Here is a 21,558-nt window from a genome sequence, read left to right on the forward strand (position 1 = left end):
TGTACTGCAAAATGACACTTCATCTTAGTAATGAGTAGTAGATGCTAGGTTAGGAAGCAAGTCAGTCTCAAACCAATTGGCATAACAGTCTACTAACACCAACTAATGTTGATCATTCCACTCTTATGTCAGTGGCTGTTGACCAAGGTAGTTCTGGTATCTGGTTTAGCTGAAGTGGTTCCTTTTGTTGATGAGGCGTTGTACTATTACACACAGAACACGATCAAAGTACTCTCTCAATGTCTTTTGACATAGGCCAAAATACTAGCTGTCTCACCCTTCTCTTGGTACTTGGTCCCTGGGTGACCACAGTGCAAGATAGTAATGTACTCTTGTTGCAAGGACTTTGGAGTAATTACTGTCAGACCTTTCATAATGATACCTTTGTCAGACAAAATCTCATCTCTGTATGGAAAATAAGGTTGCACTTCTTGAAATGAACTAGATTGCTTTGATGGCCATTCGTGATTAAAAGTGTTCGAGCCTCTGTAAAACTGTATCTGTGGCTGTGTGATCTCTTGACTCATCAAGACGTGTAAAAGAAAAAAATTCTCACTTCCATGACTTCAAAATCAAGATTCTCATGCTGTTTAGTCTTTCTGGGTGATCTGGACAATGTATTAGCAAGGTAAAGAAGTTTGCTTTTCATGTAGACAAGATTGAAATTATACTTTTGCAATCTCTGCATCATACATTGCAGTTTGGCTGGAGCTGAATGCATAGGCTTTCTCAAGATGGTGACTAGAGGTTGGTGGTCTCTTTCAATCTGGATAGGTCTACATAAACATAATCATGTAACTTCGAACATGCAGACAGTTGCCAAAAGTTCTTTCTCAATCTGGGCATACTGTATTTATTTAAGTTTGAGTAAGAGTTCTGGATGCATAGGCAACAGGTTGATCCTCTTGTAGAATGACTGCACCGAGTAAATTGTAAATGCCCTTAAGTGTACTGCGTTAACTATTTGTTTCTTGAAGGCACTGACACATCATCAACATAGAGTAGGGTTGCAGCGCTCGAATTGATCAATTCGTTTCTTAAAATTCTCCCTTTTAATAAAAGAACGTGGGCCTTTATGATTTACAAAACCTTTTGAAATGATTCCATTTATTGCATTTGTGGCATTGTTGTCTAAAAGCTAAATATTTTTTCCTTTTAGATTAATGACTTCCACTACAGTTAAGGCAGTTGGCAATGAAACTGGGTTGGGGCCCATGCTTTGTTTGCTGACTCGTATGCTTCACTGAGACTGTGCAAACTCTGGAATTTGCTATAAAGTTTTGGGGTTTACTAGTGAGTGCTGCAGGGGCTACAGTTGCTGCCATGTGCTTGGGCCTGTCTTTTAACCATGTGCTGCATGCTATCTACATGAGCTTCATCACTGTGCCTTCTAGAGCTATTTGCATTTGTAAGCGTATTTGTGTGCTTTTCTGTGAGCTCATATATCTGACAAATCTACACTAGCTTCATCACTGTGCCTTCTAGAGCTATTCTCATTTGTAAGCGTATTTGTGTGCTTTTCTGTGAGCTCATATATCTGACAAATCTCAATGGCCTTCTTCAAAGTAAGATCACCAAGTCCCTTTCCATTGTAACATTTGTCTGGGGGTTACACATTTTTCTAAATTTATGTTTTAAGCACTCTGGGTACCGGCTGAGTCAAGGGAGGACAACAATATGAAGGTTTTCCCCCTCTCCTGCATAGATAGCAGGTGGATACACAAATGAACGCTCCATTTCAGTGGCTTCTGACCCAGCTAAATTGAGCAGAATACATACCTTTGTATGGTCATCTTTATCAGAACATGCAGCCCGTATGAAAGTGTCGTACCCTTGCTCAAACACTCCATTTCTCAGCAATATTACTGTCAAACACAAGTGCACTGGGTTTTCGAAATCGGTCTCCTTTGCCCACAAAGTATGTACATACACACTGAAAATATGGCCCTTGTAATTATGAATTGACAAACTGTTCTGTGAGCTTGTGATAACATTCAAATACACAGTAAACTCTTCAAAATACAAATACACAGTAAACTCTTCAAAATACTGTGCTTTGTGAAATATGCTCTGTAATGGCTGTGTTCTGAGTTGGGCCTGCATTACTATAGACATTAGAAACAAAATACAATGTTCATGTTGCTTTGTATCTGTTACATGGTTTAGAGATGTAACCATTTCTTGTAACATAACAGTCTGGACCAAATTTTAGCAACAGGGACAGTCTTTGGTGAACAACTCGTATCGGGAACTTCTGGATTCATTACAGGAAGTGGAGCACCAGACACCCCACTCTGAGATGGTCTCTCTCGCAGGCTATGTGCTGTGGTATAGGCTCTGGCACCTGTAATAAATGCTTCAAATTCTGCCTAAACTCGTCTCCTCGTGATTCCACAATGTATGATCTCTACTCTGGGCAAATACTCTTCACCACACCAATCCAGTCATAACCTTTGGATGTTTGCATCCATTCCACTTCTCCTTCTCGTAATGGATTGAGCATTTCACTGGCTTTATCATAGTAGGGCTTCTGGATTAAATGCTTCTTGAACAGATTGTTTTTCACTGACCTGTCCTTGATACATGGAACCAACGGTTGACTACTGATTTGCTAATGTGGTTCTGGTTTGTCTCATAACTTTACTGTAACACTGCACAAAATGCAAACGCTTGATACACGTCTGATAACTCTAATATCTTTGCTTAATGAATCAGTATTTTTCGCATTAATTGTTGTGTCTTTTGGCTTTTCCCGATTAGGGGTCGCCACAGCGGAACTCCAGTCCGCTAATGATTGGCAGTAGATTTTTACGTGCAGAGTTGCCAGCCCTGACGCACAACCTTTAACGAAGGTACGCCCATTCGCGCATGTCTCCACACACAAGATGCTCTAGCTGAGAATCGAACAGGACGTCTTAGTGTGAGGCGACAACGCTACCGCAGCACCACCACCGCAGTTGAGTATTTTTCGCATTAATCATGTAGTGAAACATGTGGTAGTTTCCCTTTATTTGATTTGTTTTATGCACTTCAGACTTTTTCAAACCTTTTCCATAGTAATTTGAATATGTTTATTATATATATATATATATATATATATATATATATATATATATATATATATACATGTATGTAAGTAATTTTTTTTCTTTTTCTTTTTTCCCCCTCCGCATCTGGGGCAAGAAAAACTGATCGTAATGGCGTCGGCTGCATGTTTATAACCCCTGATGTCATGGAAGAAGGGACAGCAACCGACGCAGGACCCAAGACTTTGTTAATCAGGCCGACTGAAGGTAACCTGCCAGCAGATTACCCAAATGTAATGACTGCAACAGTGAATACGCTCAACCTCTACATTTATGGTAAGTGTACACAACTGTACTATTCTTGTGTTGCTCCTGGCAAGACTCCACATGAGAAAGCTACAGTGAAAGATACAGTGATATCTGAAAAATCTTTGGTCCCAACATCAAGACCCATTCTAGATCCCAGTACTGGGAGTTGTCTGAAGAGAAATGTTTTGGAAGAGACTACCAATTTATCCTTAAATCTAGGTTTCCCTTTCTCCAGTGCTCACAGATACTTCGGACTTTGCTTGGGGAACAGTTTCTTGAGGGACAAAAGTGCAAGTGGTGTGGGTCAGCAGTGACGGAAGCAAGCACATAAATATCAAGGAGTTACTTTCCCTGATCAAGGCACACAACTCTCTGAACCATCTTTGTAACCACTTGAAGAGGTTCTGGCAACATAAAATACCACAGTCAGTGTTGTACATCAATTAAGGGAGAACTAGGTTGTACCCCCTTTGTAGACCAGCCATGCTAGCTTGGGATATAGCTTTACAGCACAGTGCACTCTGCAGGCATTCTACATTCTATCAGAGCAAAGCTGTGCTGCAAAGAAGCTAAGCAAGACCAAGGCAAGACCATTCTAAATGGAAACGTGTGTGTGTGTGTGTGTGTGGGGGGGGGGGGCATCTTCCAATATTTGATAATCTGTGGGGAATTCCTCAAGTAGATCTCTTTTTGCCTCTTTTCTGAACAATCACCTGAGAAAATTCTGTTCCAGGGCTCCATGCAGGAAGACCTGGAAGACGGATGCTTTTATTTAACAGGATGTTCCTGTATGCCGTAAGTTCAGAAATACTCCCCCAAGATCATTGTGGTGACTCCCTTCCTTCAGGCTCAAGCAATTGTTCTTTTTTCTTCCTTCTTTTGGAAATGGTCATAGGCAATTGCCACAAACTTCCTCACAGACTGGATCTACTCGCATAAGGCCAGTGGTGTCCAGCTGATGTTGGGGTATATCAATTGACTGCCTGGATGATGGTCTCTATTCCTTTTAGGCACCTGCTTTCTGAGGATTTGCTGCAGGTACTAATGGAGGCAATAAAACATGCTGCTAGAAAGTCATGTATTAGCAAATGGAAAAGGTTTTCTAGTTTGTGCCAACAACATAACCAGCATCAAGTCGGGATTAGTTGTTCTCTAGTTTTACAGTATTTGTGAGTTACTGTCCTCTGTCCTTTCTTAGTTTTCTATCAAGGTTCATTTATCAGCCATTTCAGCATGTCTGCCCATGGATCCTCTCTCAGTGCAGTGTCTTATCAAAAATGTTCTTGAAAGGAGTCTTGTATAAGAGGCCTCCTAGACCAGTTGCCCTTCCTTGGGAATCTTAATTTTGTGTTCTAGAAGCTAACACTTTCATCATTTGAACCAGCTAATCTGGTTGACTTGAAGTTCTTAACATGGAAAGCAGTTTTACTGATTGCTTTGACGTCTGCAAGAAGGGTTTCTGAGTTGCAAGCTCTTGGGACTGACTCGCCATATCTCATTTTCCACAGGGACAGGGTGTCTTTGAGAACTAGTCCTTTTTGTGCCTGAAGTGTAATCCAAGCTTACTTTAAGCCAAACCATCCACTTCCCCATTTTCTTTCCTGAACCTAAAACAGAGGGAGTAGGGATCTTGCATACCAATGATGTCCAAAGACAACTCTGGTACTATCTTGACAGATCTAAATCTTTCAGATCTTTGGATCACATTTATTTCTTGTGAATTTGAAGAAGGGACAACCTTTTTCAAAATGGACCATTTCCAAATGGTTGTCTAAGGCTATTACCTTTAGTTATACTGACTATATCTATTCCAGGCAAAGACAATGGCCACTGTACCAGGACTTTGGCTTAATCTATGGCTGATTGAAGAGGGTTGGATTCTAGAAGTATTCTAGAAACTTCTACTTAGTGCTTTATAACGGAATGTCCCATCAGCTTGATTACTTCTCTGTCCCTAGCTAAGCTTGATCTAGAACTATATTCTCCAGGGCCTTCTGGGCCCTTCTCCTTCCACCTCCCAAATATAGTTAGCTACGGTAATCTGTCTGTATAGCTAAGCCTATAGCAGCAGTTATAAATATGGAGAACGTAGAACAGTTGTGTAAGTTGAACTTAATATAATAGTAGATGTTCAGTAGCCACTCCCTCCCTCCATTCCCACTGTTTTTTGATGTGCATTTTATGGCAGAGTGTAGACATTTATTTTTGTTACTAGTACAGTACTTCCTGGGCTCAGACTCCCTCTCTATGCTGACAGGAAAGCTATGGGGGAACTTTGTGCCCAAACTTGCCTTTCAGTCAGTTCTGCTAGAACTTCCTGACAGTTTGGGTACTTGGAAGGTGCCCTGAAGCTTTGGAAGCCGGCTTGCCATTATACCATTGGCAGCAAATAACCTATATAGCTAATGCTACTGCAGTAGTGATAATTTCAGAATCTACAGATGTGGCAAGCTCAACTTGGTACAATTGTTTCTCAGGAAAGGGGACATATTTTGATAACCTGGGAAAGTTCTTGTGGCCAGGTTGAACAAGTGCCTGCAGGTCTTCGTCATACAGTGGAACTACCAGTCCAGATCCATTATTGTAGTAAATGCATAATGTTACTTTCCTGTAGGCAGATAAGTTCAGTGCTTTGTTGCAACCAACCCAGCTAATTGGAACTGTCAGCCTTACAAACCTCTTCTGCAAAGTCATGTAATGCATTATAACTAACCTCATTAACTCTGAGGTCAAGACATTTTTAGACTTTACTCTCCCAGCTTTTTGATTTTGTGATGGGTAGAGCGTGTTTAATCTTGTAAATTTCTTCAGTAGGTTTCTGGAGGCTTTGGATTGTGGCCATGCAGTGCATGCAGCAAATCTTGACCTGGCAAAGGTTTTTTTACACCATTCCCCAAGCTGACATCATGCAAAAGCTAAATGCTTTTAAAAATCATCCCATAAATGGTAACATGAATAGTACACTAGCTGAAAGAACCCACACTGTGCAATTTGCACTGCTTCATCAGAAAGTATAAAAGTGAGCAGTACTCTCTCTCTCAGGGCTCGGTGCTGGGAGCTCTCTTTTTGGTATTTCAAGCAAAGAGCAAATACCTTTGGCAGATTATTTTGGCATGTGTTAAGTCACCCTATGACACCAAAGCCTGCCAATTTTTTTTAAGTGTAGTGTCAGCTCATACTGTTTAGGAAACACCTCTACAAAACAACAAAGTGGGTAGGGGCCTAGGTATTTTGGTTGATGGCTCCCTGTCTTTTGAGCATCATGTCATGATTGTCTGGAAAGCATTTTACTTACCCCAGCTAAAGGAATATAATCATAGTGTAGAGTTAGTCACTCCCTTGTGCTGTGCATCAGTCAGGTCCGTTATCAAGTACAATGCCACATTTTTCAGAGAAACATTTCAATAAATCAAACAATTGGACCCCAACTGTTCTTAATCAAAAAGATCACAGGCCTGAACAAATATACTTAAAGCAAATTGATAAACTTAATACCTAAATAACTCCCACTGTGATCCTGCTCAACCCCAGCATAATACCTTAAATGTAAGCACCAAAAACTGCTGTTTACTTTTACTACTTTGTTTCACTGCATCCTGATTCTACTATATTCAATTTTCTGCCTCCTAACCTTCGCTCCATTTCAAAATACAAGTCTCTCATATCCTTTCTTACTTTTGAAAATCTGTCCAAGTACTATTCAACTGCTTTACCTCTCTTATTTAACCATATCTATATGCAGTATTAATTTTACTTAATTTGACCTTTGACGTCAAATCAAAGTACCCAATTCTATTACTCTGATAACCATTATTGTATTGTAATGTAACTTACGATCTGAAGTAGGATATTCATTTGTCTGCAACCTGTGGGTTATGGATCCGATATCGGATCCGAACCGGCATAGTTTTCCAGCTATGGATCCAAGCTCTCAGCTCCTCCCCTCACCCATAATGCCCTGCTCTACCCTCAGTGACCTCAGATCTTGTTTGCCGCGCTGGTAACTAGATGTGGATACATAGCTCTCAGCTAAGTAGACTTTTTCTTGTTGAAAAATAGAGAATTTTTTTCTTTCATTAACATTTTTGTGTGAAAGTTGTAGGTTTCCTGTTATTATTGACTGTTTTTAGTTTTAATTTAAATTTCAGTAGTAATTTTTATTCCCTCCCTGAGTGTGTGTGAGGCCTGTGTGCTTCTTTTTTTTTTTTTTTTTTTTTTGTTTAAGTTACTTTTCTGTAACTTAGGTTAAGTTTATATAGACTATGGCTGAACAGCCTAAGTCCATATTTTCTAAATGCTCCGAGTGTGGCCATAAGCTCTCACCGGCTGATGGCCACACTGTGTGTTAGTGTCTTGGGGTTGAACACCTCACATCTGGCTGTTCCATTTGTGCAGGGTTCAACCCCAGGGCACTGAGGGAGCGGAGGTCCAAGCTGGTCTTGGTCTTTACCGGGCCCGACCTCCGCTCCTTCGGGACCCTGCGGCTGCAGTTGTTCCCTGTGGCACCCCTCCTGCTCCTGGGACTCAAACTCCCGCTTCAGGACAGGAGAGGGATGCATCTAAAGGACCGGAGGGAGAAGCACAAGCGGCGGGCCGAGACCTCTGTTTCGCCCCGCCAGCCAAGCTGGCTTCTCCCGCTTCCTTGTCGGTCCGGTCTCCTCCTTCTCGGCCCGGTCCCCTGTGTGCTTCTCACCGGGTCCTGAGGAGGAGGAGACTGATCGAGGCTATCGAGGAGGCATTCCAGGCCTACCTCGGTAGCCATCTACCCATAGCCTGCTTCGATGCTGATCTGGACCGGATGATGAGAAGGTTCATCCAGGCCCAGATGCAGATGGGAGTGTTTGTTCTCGTTTCTGGGAGCTCAACACCCTTTTAAGCCTATTGTTCTCCGACCCGCTATCCGGGTTCGAGCAACTGAGCCGAGCAGCTTCGCGGGGAGGTCGGAGCCGATAGTACTGGTACTTCGGATCCGACCATGCCTCCCGGATCCGATCTCGGAGCCTGGATCCGAGCTTTGGATCCGGGGATCAGTGCTCGGCGCCTTCTGTGTCGGAGCGCACTGTCCTTCGGATCCGAGTGCCGCGCCGGCCCGATCCACTCTTCGATCCGAGGGGAGCATTGTCGGATCCTTTGATCGAGGTCGCCGGCTTTTGATGTAGTGGAGAGGGCTCTGTTGAGGGTCTCCGGACCCCGGCACTTGCTTCGCCCGCCCCGCTCCTCTGCACTGGGCCAGGCTTCCACCATCCGCCCCTGGGACAGCCCGTTTGTGCCCCAAGTTGCTCCCATGGAGCAAATTGCTGTTCGAGGACTCCTCTGACAGCCCCCAGAGGAGGCCCCTCGCAAGCATACGCAAAAGGAGGCACATTGACTCTGAGTCTCTCACTGAAGACACGGACTTGGAGGAAGGGAAGGCTCCCACGGTCACCCCGAGGATGTCTCGGAGACATCATGGAAATGCTTCAGGGGGTGGTCTGCCCCAAGTCTTCCTCGGACGAGTCCGTGTTCTTGGAGGCATTCAACGGGCCTCTACCTCTTGGGTGTCCCTCTGCCGACCCCTGGTGGACCTTATTACCACCAGGGCGTGGAAGGAACCGGACACCATGGAGCCAATTCCCAAAAGACCTGACAGGATCCTTAGCCCGCCTCCGACAGGACCCATTGGAGTAAGGGGCCTCCTGTAGATGCCATGTTGATGGCGGCCACAAAGAGGGAACTGGCTCAGGAGAGTCCTCAGTCCACCCACCGAGCAAGGAGTCTCGGATGATGGACCGCTTGGGGAAGCGGATGTTCAGTTCGGCGACCTTCTCGGTAAGGGCGCTGAACTATTTGGCACATGTTATTCGGATGCAGCGAGACCTTATTAAGGAGTACGCTGCATCCCCTGAGTCCATTTCGAGGAGGACAGAGCTCTGCACTCCACCAAAATGGCCACTCTTAGGTCAGTCACAATACTTCTATGCGGCTACTCTCCCATGCTACGGAGGGCGCCGCTAGAGCTGCGGGACAGGACTGGTCACTAGACGCCAGGCCTGGCTCCGCCACTGCATTTTTCTGAGCCCTTCAAGGCGCCGCTTTATGAACGCCTTTGATGGTTCTGCTCTGTTTGGCAAGACCGTCATGAGACGTTGACCCAGAGCGAGAAGGACGGAAGACGCTGTCTGCCGTCGGAATCCGCTTCTCTGCACCCCAGAGGCCCTATTCTAGGAACCAAAAGGGTCAGAAGAAGATGTGGTTCCGAAGTCGCAGCAGTCCCAGCCTGCTCCGGACAACCAGTCCTTCCGTGGCAGAGGAGGACAGGGAGGACGCCGCCCTAGAGGCAGAGGGGCTCCCAGAAACTTCGGGTCCAGGGAACCTTTCTCTGAACGGCCCGCGCAGCAACCCTGAGGTTGCCCGACTGCTCTACTCTGGAGGCAGTCGGGGACGTTCGGGCACCTAGCGGCATGGGAGTCCATAACATCGGACCGCTGGGTTCTCCAAATCATATCCAGGATATCGCATTCCTTTCCTTCACCTTCCAAAGATGAAGTCCCTCCCAGACGTACCACCCGGTCAAAGGGAGGCCGCTTTGGCAGAAATTGGCCATCTGCTAGAGAAAAGAGCCATCCAGCCCGCTCCCCAGACCAGATCGGATCAGGGTTCTACTCCAGGTTCTTTTAGTGCCAAAAAGACGGGGAACTAAGACCAATCCTAGACCTCTCTCTTGAATCTGGCAGTCCCCAAAGAAAAATTCCAAATGGTCACTCTACAATCTATTCTCCTTCTGGGAGAAGGCCACTGGATGTGCTCGATAGATCTCAAGGACGCATACCACATCCTAATGGACAGACGCTCCAGGAGGTTTCTCCGCCTCCGGCTGGGAGCCAGTCACTACCAGTTCCGGGTCCTTCCCTTTGGTCTCACCACAGCCCCCAGGGTGTTTACCAAAGTACTAGCAGTGGTAGCGGCCCACCTGAGGCTTCAGGGGTGCAGGTCTTTCCCTACCTGGACGACTGGCTCCCCAACAAGGCATCTACTTCTCGGCGAGACTCCTTTCTCCATCTTGCTCCATTTCTGGGCATCACAATAAATACAAAAGTCCAACCTGGCACCCACTCAGCTCTTAGATTTCATAGGGGCCAGACTAGACACAAGGAGTTTACGAGCCTTCCTCACTGCGGACAGAGTTCTAAATCTGCAGCTCCAGGTGCGGGCCATTCTCCATTCATGTTCTGTTCCAGCGGAGTTGGTCCTGAGGGCTCTAGGGTCCATGGCTACGTCGATAGCACTTCTTCCTCTTGCCTGGCTCAATATGCGCATTCTACAGTGGACGCCTTAGTACAGTGGTCATACCTTGCTCTCCTATGCATCATCCCATAGCGATCAGCAAGGCTTGCAAGCGGTCCCTCTTGTGGTGGCTCCACTCCCGGATCTCCACGAGGGTCGCCCATTTTGTGCTTCTCCCCTCTGCCACGGTGACCACGGACGCCTCCCGCCTCGGGTGGGGGCACTTTGGGCCGGACAGTCCAAGGCACGTGGAACGATTCAGAGACCTTACTGCATATCAATGTTCTAGAGATGAGAGCAGTGCTCTTAGCGTTGCTAGCACTTCAGGACTTTCTTCCCTTGGGAACAATTGCGATTCAATCGGACAATATGTCTGTTGTCTGGTACATCAACAAGCAAGGGGGAACAAGGTCTTACCCTCTTTGTCGAGAGGCCATGAGAGTTTGGGAATGGGCAATCTCCACCAATCGCTTTCACATAGCAACGCACATTCCGGGTCGGTCCAACATCCTAGCGGACAAGCTCAGTCGCACCATTCTGACCCTTACGAGTGGTCTCTCAATTGTCAAGTAGCGAACGCATATTCGCACGTGGGGAACCCTTCATGCGATCTTTTGCTTCTCCCTCAAACACCAAGTGCGACAGTTTTTTCTAATACCTCCTCCCGGAGGTACCCCAAGAGACGCCTGGTGCATGCTTGGCCACCCGGTCTTCTGTATGCCTATCCACCCTTGCCTCTGATGCTGCAAGTTCTTCAGAAAGCCTCTCGGGTGGGTTGCAGAATGATTCTCATTGCTCCATTCTGGCCTCGACAGATCTGGTTCCCCTTCCTAAGGTCTCACTCGGTGAATCCTCCTTGGATTCTAGATCCCATTCCGGATCTGATATCCCATCCATCCTGCATTCCTCCTCCGAACCTGGACAACCTGAAGCTGACCGCTTGGCTGCTCCAGTTCCACTCTTGATAAGGACTCCCGGTATTTCTTCACCGGTAAAGGCTATTTTGGTGGCGGCTCATAAACCATCCACTAGAAAGGTTTAAGCAAATGGAAACGTTTCTCTGTGGGCGGAGCGGCAAGGCCTAGATCCCTTCACGGTTCCTCTCCCTGTAGTGCTTGATTTTCTAACCTCTCTTTAATGATGGTGCCAGCAGTTCCACAGTCAAAGTTCAACTGGCGGCAATTTCTCACTATCACATTGGTCAAGAGTCTAATCCTCTTATGTCAGCCAATTTGTGCAAAACATTTCTTAAGGGTACTTTCCTTCTCAGGCCCCCTATAAAGCAAGCAGTTCCTCCTTGGGACCTTTCTTTGGTCCTACAGGCCTTGACCGCCTCCCTTCGAGCCCGCGGCTACAGTGGATCTCAAATTCTTGTCCTACAAGACAGCCTTTTGGTAGCCATTACATCAGCCAAGAGAGTTTCTGAACTTCAAGCTTTATCAGCTAAACCTCCTTACTTGGTATTTTATCCGACCGTGTCTCCCTCAGGACCAACCCGTCCTTCCTTCCTAAAATCGCTTCTGAAGCAAACATCAATCAATCCATTAACCTCCCTGTTTTCTTCCCTAAGTATGAAAACAAAGGTGAATATAAGCTACACTCACTAGATGTTCACAGGCAACTAAGATTTTATCTCAACAGGACAGCTGGTCATAGGCAATCCGACCAGCTGTTTATTTCCTTTGCAAAATTCAATTTGGGCAAGCCAATTTCTAAAGTTTCTCTGTCCCGCTGGATTTCACAGTGCATTTTATTGGCTTATCAAGCCAGGAAGGCCCGCACCGGGGTGTTCATGCCCATTCAACCCGGTCAGTATCTACCTCGGCAGCCTTCAAGGCTAGGATTCCTCTAGATGATATTTGTGCAGCAGCCACGTGGGCTTCATCTCATACATTTATTTCTCACTATAAGTTGGATCTTGCATCTAGGGGTAGAGCATCCTTTGGCTGTGCTCCGGAATATCCTTCCATGATGGCCGCCCAAGATTCAGGTAGCTGGGGACTCTGTCCCACAGGTTGCAGACAAATGAATATCCTACTTCAGATTTAGAAGTTATGTACTCACCATAACGTTCCATCTGAGTAGGTGTATTCATTTGTCTGCAACCATCCCGCCCTCCTATCCCCCTGGCCTTTCAGTTTCCTGCATATTCCTTGTTACCCTTTTGAGGGTATTGTTGCTTTGGCAAACTCGATCTGAGGTCACTGAGGGTAGAGCAGGGCATTATGGGTGAGGGGAGGAGCTGAGAGCTTGGATCCATAGCTGGAAAACTATGCCGGTTCGGATCCGATATCGGATCCATAACCCACAGGTTGCAGACAAATGAATACACCTACTCAGATGGAACGTTATGGTGAGTACATAACTTCTAATTTTGTTAAATATAGATTAGTTGTCCTGTTCGATTCTCAGCTAGAGCGTCTTCTGTGTGGAGACATGCATGAATGGGCGTACCTTCGTTGAAGGTTGTGTGTCAGGGCCGGCAACTCTGCACGTAAAAATCTACTGCCAATCATTAATGGACAGGAGTTCCACTGTGGCGACCCCTAACCGGGAAAAGCCGAAAGACACACCAATAATATTGGAGGATTTGAATTATGTTAATGTTTTTTTACAATCCCGTGTCTTTGTACTGTAATTGCTATGTTATATGATTTTTATTTGTTTGTAATAAGGTATGATATTGTGTAAATTTTAGTACATGGCTTTTTTCCAGAGGCTTCTGATGAAAAGGGTTTTTGGTAATAAATGTATAATGCTTCCAGCCTCTCGAGTGTCTTGTAGACTTTCGAGTGGAGATCTGCCTCTTTACTATGCCGTTAGAAACCCAGTTGGTCTGCGCCCCTTGTTTTTTCTCAAGTCCAGTATCTCCACCAGTACTAAAACCGGAGGCTTAACATTCTACCAAAAGATGAATAAAACACTATGGAGGGATGGGTTGTAACTCTAGGCAGTTGAATTCACTGTCGTGTCTTTGGGTGTTCATAAATTTACTCCAGAATTGACCACTATGGTCAATTTTTAATAAGTTCTGTACAAATTAGTGCATTTAGCGTATTTTCCATATATAAGGTGGAACTCTTGGTGGATGTCAACTGGTGAGGTTAATAACCTACATTTACTAGCCATCATTTTGTCAGTGTTTCAATGTTATTAATACTGTTAACTAAAAATATCATAGGTGCTGTAGGTAACTAGCTTTTACAGGTAAGGGATGTTTATACAAAGGTCTGTCCATGTCTTCTTCTTCTTTTTTTTTTTTTTTTTTCTTTCTTAATTTTCACCTTTTCATAATTTTCCCATTTCAGTTGGATTTGAGTTCTGGAAGCAGCTGTGTGCAGAACATGGTATCAGTCCAGAAGGCATTGTAGAAGAATTTGCTACTGAAGGGACGGACAGGAAAGATGTTTTTTTCTATCAGGTATTTTGGTTCCTAATGTTATGAAGCATAGTTAATATTGTTTGTTTTTTCTTTCCTTAAATGTGCAGCATATGTTGCAGGTAAGTTTGCAGGTTTCTGCTGCAATCCCTTCAAATGGAACAAGGGCCTATGTACTCTGGCCTCACTGACATAAAATTAGCTTGCATAAACATGAAAAAAATTGGGGGGAATCTGAAAAGATTGCCTTTAGCCTTAAGCAGGGTAATTGTTTTAAAGTGTAACCAAACATCCAGCAGCAAATGCATAAATAAGGGCTTTGCAAAGTGCAAATGTCTTTCAGTTTGCAGCAAGCTGTTTGCACTTGCCTCAACTCCACAGATCTGCCCAATTCATTAGCAGACTGAGATGTCTGTATTATTGTTGTACATGTATTCACAATAGTGCACAAAACAAGTTTTCTTGGTTTGCAGTGAGTTTGTACTGTGATGCACATACCTGGCCGTGCGTCAACCTGCTTGCCTTTTGCATGATGTACTGGGTGGCAGCACATGCTAAGTGAAAGGGTAATGCAACTTGCCAGAGTTCATTATTCACTGACTCCCTCTGAATCAGTTGGTGGATGTGCATTTTATTGTAATAAGAGGGTAGTTTTTATTTATTTATTTTATTCATTTATTTTTTTTAAAGCAAGCCCTGTATCTTTGTATAGCCTGTGTGCTTTTAGCCAGTTGGCCTAGAGCAATTTTAACCACCCCACCATGCTGTTCACCTCTTCTAGAAGAAACTGTTGTCTACCCAGCACCATTTTAAATTGCATTCTCTCTTTTCGTTTACAGGCTGTTTTAGTAAATAGAAATAATTTCTGTTTAAGGGATATTTTAATTTTTTTGGAAGATTATTTTTTATTTAACCAGTAATTCTACGGAAATTGTTTAGCAAAAATATGATCTCCAGTATGTGAACTGGCTTCACAAAAAAAAGAAAAAAAGATGATAGCCACACTTGTGGCAGGTAATTAACCTCATGCAGATGGACAAGGTGCAGATTAATGACAACAGTTTTAAATGGTGACCTTACATGTGTAAAGAGCTTTCTGCAAAGATGCATCAGTACAGTGAGAGTGAATATTTAGACAAATTGGGTATGTTATAGAAGTGCACCCCCTCATTTTTTTTCTTCTCCCTTTGGTACCAAGGCTGCCTTTTCAGTGTTCTGCCGTAATCTAAGAAGTACTAATAGCGGAAGTACATAAATGCATCCCCCCTCCCCCGATAATTTGTCTCATTTTTGCAGGCATTTATGCCATTTCAAGATGATGGATCCTTGCTTCAAAAAGCTTGCTTGTGGGAGGAAAGTCACTTCCATGGTAAATGCAATGTCTGTCATTTGTCTTTGAGCCCAGCGTAATAATTTGTAGACAGGTTATGTCTACTTAAAAAAAATAGAATAGACCATTAAAATTTAGATGCATCTGAGTCTGATTTTTCTGATTTTAAGAAGTTACAGAGCAAACTTCTTTAATATAGAAGCCTTTTACTTCTCTGCTTTGAAGGCCCTTGAGGTGGTTAATTCCCCATCTTACCTTCTATATATCTGCAGTGCCTGGGATCAAGCATTTAAATTATGGAAGAATGTTAAACATTTTGCTGGCAGAGTTGTGAAAAGCAAGCTTCAGGTATCCAGTTCCAAAGCATGCCAGACCTTTCTGATATTGGAGCTGACAAGTTTCCCCTACAGTGTCTAGAATTGCTAGTCAACTGCTCTGTATAGACCAAGACAGAATGGCAGTATCCATGTTGAAGGCAAAGATGATGTCCTTCCATTTCAGTTTTGCAGTATTCGTTATAATGGAGATCCCTGCCAAGGGCAGCCTGGTGTCTGCCTAGTATACCAAAGCCTTTAGGTTGCTTAAAGTACACTGTACATCACAAGTATGCTCCCCTCATACAGTGTAGGGCATAAAGGTGATGTCTGGACGTACCATCCTCAGAGCTTCTTTGCTGCCAGTCAGAACGCCATTTTTTGATTGTTGTGAACACTGCTTGTTCACCAACCCATTTTCAGAGAGGTGCCCCATTGGGGGGGGGTTTGTGCTTAGCTTTTTTCCTTTTGTTTAGTTGCTTTTGGGGTTCATGTCATCCAAAAAGGGTAAATGCCATTGCGGTAGACAGATTCCTCATAAAAATGGACACTAGCAGTGTTTATTTTGTCTCTGTGCTTCCCATGACCATGCATCTTGTTCCATTTGTCAGATGTTCGTCCCAAAGACTCTGTGTAGTCAGCTTTCTTTCCTGTTTGGCCGTATACTTGGAGAACCAATGTCTTAAGCTTTTAGCAGAAGACACTATGGAAGGAACATCATGCTCTTGAGTGTCAGCAGTCTGCGAAGAAGGCCAAGAAATCTGTCCATTTCTTCCTCTGGACTGCCTCCGCTGGATGTCTCTCCCAAGGCTACTGAAAGCCTGGAGGATCACCCGGTTCCTTTGTTTTGCCTTGTCTGCCTGATCATGTCAAAGTTAAATTATTGGATGCACCTTTACAACATGGTACTTTGTTTGGTGTTAAAGCAGAGAAGGTGTTAAAGAAAATGGAGGACAAAGCTAAATCTATGCAAACTGTCGAAGAATTTTTTACAAGTACAACCACCTAGGTTTAGCAGACGCTGGCCTACAAAGAATTGGTCCTTTCCTGTGTCAGACTGACCTCAAAGGGGCAGTTCCAGACACCTTAGAAGCAGATCCCAGGTGCAAGCTTCCTACAGGTCAAAGCAATGGGGTGCTTCTACCTCCAAAGTTGGAGAAGACAAAATCGCAACCATACAGGAAACTGTCCCAATGACTTCCCCCTGCCAGCACCAAGCACTTATCTGCTGGCAGCACCCTTAGGGGGAAAAGTAGCACTTTTTTTTTCTCAAAATTGGCACATTATAACCCAGAACAAGTGAGTTCTAAATATCGTGTCACAAGGGTACAAGTTCCATTTCCATACCCTGCCAAAGGCAAACAGCTGGCCAGATCTACCAAAAAATCAATGGGCAGAGGCACAAAAACAAGTCTCATCCCTCATGGACATGGGGGGCCATTCAACAAGTAACAGAGCAAGAGCAGGGGCAAGGATTTTACTCAAGATTGTTCTTGGTACCCAGAAAGGACAAGACCTGTAGACCAATACTGGACCTATCTATTCTGAACACATTCCTGGATATACCAAAATTCAAGATGATGACCTTGCAGCAGCTTCTGCCCATGCTGGGCAAGAACGCTTGGCTGGTGACTCTAGACCTAAAAGAGGCTTACCTGCATGTCCCAGTCAGACAGTTGTGCAGATGATACCTCCGATTCAAGGCTGGCTCAATGTATTACCAATTCTCTGCACTGCCCTTTGGCTTATCTACTGCGCCCAGGGTCTTTACAAAGTGCCTGGCACCAGAAATTGCATTCTGCAGACAAAGAGGAATACAAATATATCCTTACTTGGACGACTTGTCTTATTCAAGCAGGCAACAAGGACATTCTTCTACAGCATCTGGCGTTTGTGAAAAGACTTCTAACATGCCTAGGGTACACAGTCAACGAAAAGAAATCAAAACTAGTACCCTCTCAAGAGATAATATTCCTGGGTGCAAGCTTAAATACAACTGGCCAGATGGCTCATCTCACGCCAGACAAACAAAGGCAACTGACTACCTATTTCAAAATGTTGGCAACAAAGGCCCAGTTATCTGCAAGAAGAATTCTGCAGGCTTTGGGCTTCATGGCATCATGCATCCTACTAATTCCATATGCAAGACTGCATATGAGGAAACTTCAATGGTACCTAAAAAGTGTTTGGACTCCTTGTCACAGCCTGAAAACAATGATTACTCTCATTCCCTGCCTGCAACAGGAGTTTTGATGGTGGGCAAAGGCTTGTCACCAAAACAAGGGACAGCCATTCACACTAACCCCAGCCAGACAGACACTAACAACGGACGCTTCAGATTATTCCTGGGGGCCCACATGGTAGAAAGATTCATTCAGGGCACATGGTCTGTTCAGAATGCCCTGACAGCCTTCAAGGACCTACTTCGTCCGGGACAACTGCTGATAAAGACAGACAACACCATGGTCATGTGGTATCTAAACAAGCAGGGGGGCACACATGCTTACCCCCTTTGCAGACTACCCATGACTTTGTGGGACCCAGCATTAACTTACCAAGTACATCTGCAGGCGCAATTCCTGCCAGGAAGGAAAAATACTATGGCAGATGAACTAAGCAGAAACCTAATGGATCCCCACGAGTGGCAACTGGATCCACAAGTCTTTAGCATAACAAAGAATTGGGGATGCCCGGACATAGATCTATTTGCCTCCCCTCACAACTACCAACTAAAAAGATTCTGCACAAGGGCTTATCACAGACAAGCATGGAAAGTGGACGCACTGGAAAGTGGATGCGCTATCAGTATATGCCTTTCCCCCACTGTCTCTCCTCCCCAAGGTACTCCTAAAGGTCAGACAGGAGAAGCCAAAAATGATACTGATTGCCCCAGACTGGCCCCACCAGTACTGGTTTCAAATCCTAAAGACCTTGTCTCAATGCCCAGCTTGGACTTTACCTCAGATACCTCATCTACTGTCCCAGCAAAACAATCAGATCCTGCGCAGCCAACTCAGGACTTTAAACCTGGCAGCATGGCGGATAATGTAGTCATACAAAACACACCTCTCAGTAAAGCTGTGATGGATGTCATTTTGGAGGCCAGAAGGCCTAGTACTAGAATATCTTATGCTGGAAAATGGAAGCGATTCTGTGCTTGGAACCAGGCACAAGGAACTGTTACATCTGTGCCAAATATTCCTCAGATTTTGCAATACTTAACTGAGATGCTGGACAAAGGCCTATCTTTTTCATCTATTAAAATTCATGCCTCTGCCATTTCAGCTCATTACAATACAGAGCCACCAGTCTTTTCTCATCCCTTATTAAAACAGTACCTCAGAGGAGCCAAAAATGTAAGGCCTCCAAGGAGATCGCCAATGCCTGCATGGGACCTCAACTATGTTTTGGAAAAACTCCCCCTGCCTCCTTTTGAGCCAGCTGCTACTGCTGATATAAAGTTTTTATCTTGGAAAACACCTTTGCTCCTAGCAATAACTTCTGCAAGACTGGTTTCAGAGCTACAGGCACTCATGGCTGTAGAACTTTTTATCATTTTTTATCCAGACAGGGTCTCTTTGAGGGCAAACCCAACATTTATGCCTAAGGTGGTGTCCAGTGTGTGTCTTAACCAAACTATTCACCTGCCAACTTTTTATCCAAATCCACAGAACAAGGGGGAGAGAATTCTGCATTCTTTGGACATACACAGACAGCTTAGATTCTACTTGGACAGAACCAAAGTTTTCAGAAAGACAGAGCAATTACTAGTGGCATGTGCTTCAGGATTATAGTGGCATGTGCTGCAGGATTACAAGGAAAAGCTATCTCGAAGAAGACTATTTCAAAGTGGATAGGCCACTGCATTCGTTTCTGCTACTTACACCATCGCAAGCCAGTGCCTAAGGGCATTAGGCCACATTCAACCAGAGCTGCAGCCACTTCAGCCTTTCTCAGGGGAGTACCAACTAAGGACATTTTAGAGGCTGCTACTTGGAGTTCAGTGCACACCTTTACAAAGCACTATCATCTGCCACTCTACTCTAAATTCAGGGCAGGCTTTGCCACTGTAGTTCTGCAGGGCCTCCTAGCCGCTCCTAATGTTGTTTAGCTCCAGCCTCCCATCCATAGCTTTGGGACTCTACCCAAATGCAATGACTGCAACAGTGAAACACTAAGAACATAGTACAGTTGTGTACACTTACCATAAATGTAGATGTTAGAGTGTATTCACTGTTGCAGTCCAGGTTACCCACCTGCAGTCCAGGTTACCCACCTGCCTTCCCCCTTTTTCTTCTGATGGAACCTATCTTTCCTTCTCCGATTTATACAACCTATATGGTGTATTTGCTTGTAGAGGAAGGTAAAGCTTATATTGGTGCATGTATTTATAGATATATTTATATAAATTTTGGCTACCCTTTTAGTGGGCACCTGACATCTGGAGCAAGAAAAACTAAAGAAAATGGCGTCTGCTTCATCCTTTATACCCCCTGACGACCTAACATCAGGGAAGGGGTGACCGCAGCCGATGCAGGACCCAAGACTTTGGAATTCAGGCTGACTGAGGGCAACCTGCCAGCAGGATTACCCAAATGTAATGACTGCAACAGTGAATACACTCTAACATCTACATTTTATGGTATGTGTACACAACTGTACTTTCTTGGTCCCCAGAAAAGAAGGCATTTGGAGGCACATTCTGGATCTCTCACCTAAACGCCTTTCCAAAGGTACCTTCCATTCAGATGTCGTCTCTTCAGATTTTCTATCTGCTGCAAGGCTTTTCTAGTTTCTGGACCTCCCTCAGGGATGCTTATCTTCACATCCCTATTCATCCCCTTTTCAGGAAGTTTTCGTTTGTTGCTTCCTGGTGTTTTCAGTTCTTTGCTTTGCCATTTGGCCTTTCTATTGCCCCAAGGGTATTTGCCAAATGCCTTGTTTCTGTGATTGCTTTTTGCAGGCTAAGGGGGAATACAGTTCTTTCCCTACTTAGACCATCTCCTTTTTTCAGGCACCCTGTCCAGAGATTCTACTGCAGCATCTTCACTTAGCCATCTCTCTCTTACAAAGTAAATCCAAAGAGCAGTCAAACACAAAATTAGCAAGTAAATTTAAAAAAAAAAAAAAAAAAAAACCTCCAGTGTCATAAAATGATAAAATATTTATTGTAAAACTATGACCTAAACTCTTTCATCTCTCAAGGAGACTTCTTCAGATAAATAGCATTTCATACCTCCACACTTTTTATACTAAAAACACATACCAGCATTACACATACAAGCATTACATCATTTCCAAGTAATCTCATTCATTTTAAACAAGTCTCTGTTCTTAAAGGTACCTTTCCTGCATTTTTTCCTTAGGGTGTCAGCCTTATCCTTAAATACAGGTCCATTGGATACTTGCTCATTAAGCCCTAGGAAGGATATGGCATTCAATTTTAGCTGCCAAATTAACTGTCCTCTTTATAACAACAATCTCTGCCAATCACCCCCTCTTGGGTTAATGGTTATCCTTTCTGAAATACCAAAATTAAATTTCTTAAAATTAGGGCAGACTAGGGAATGCCTATAAAGGGCATTTGTTTCCTTTTTCCTCTTTATCTCATATACATGCTCATAAATTCTAGATCTTGATGCTCACTCCATCTTTCCTACATAAATTCTTGTACATTCCTCACATTTTGCTAGATACACTATTTTATTAGTTGCACAAATGCCGTTTACAAGTGACACCTTATTTTGTAAAACATTATTCAATACTAGTGTTTTTCCTTTGCAAATGTAACTGCATTGTGTACAGCATCCACATGGCACTGTTCCTTTTGTTTTTAACATCTTTTCCTTTTTCAGTTTCTAAAATTTGCTTAAAAAAAACTTTTCCCGGTTTTATAAACAGACAGGCTCTGTTCCTAATATTTCATTAACTTCCTTC

At 44.1% G+C, this 21,558-nt stretch overlaps 1 protein-coding gene across 1 annotated transcript in view; it reads left to right on the top strand.

Moving 5' to 3' along the window:
- The window catches only part of TUBG1 (tubulin gamma 1), a gene marked incomplete in the record, with an annotated part of 407,143 nt that overhangs the window by 27,327 nt on the left and 358,258 nt on the right, over nt 1-21,558 (top strand). The window contains 1 exon segment of the mRNA XM_044054706.1: nt 13,907-14,019. Within this exon segment, the coding sequence (XP_043910641.1) occupies nt 13,907-14,019 (113 nt within the window).

The sequence above is a fragment of the Protopterus annectens genome, chromosome 13.part0 (genome assembly GCF_019279795.1).
Source record: "Protopterus annectens isolate FY-2018-M chromosome 13.part0, PAN1.0, whole genome shotgun sequence".
NCBI classification, from domain to species: domain Eukaryota; kingdom Metazoa; phylum Chordata; order Ceratodontiformes; family Protopteridae; genus Protopterus; species Protopterus annectens.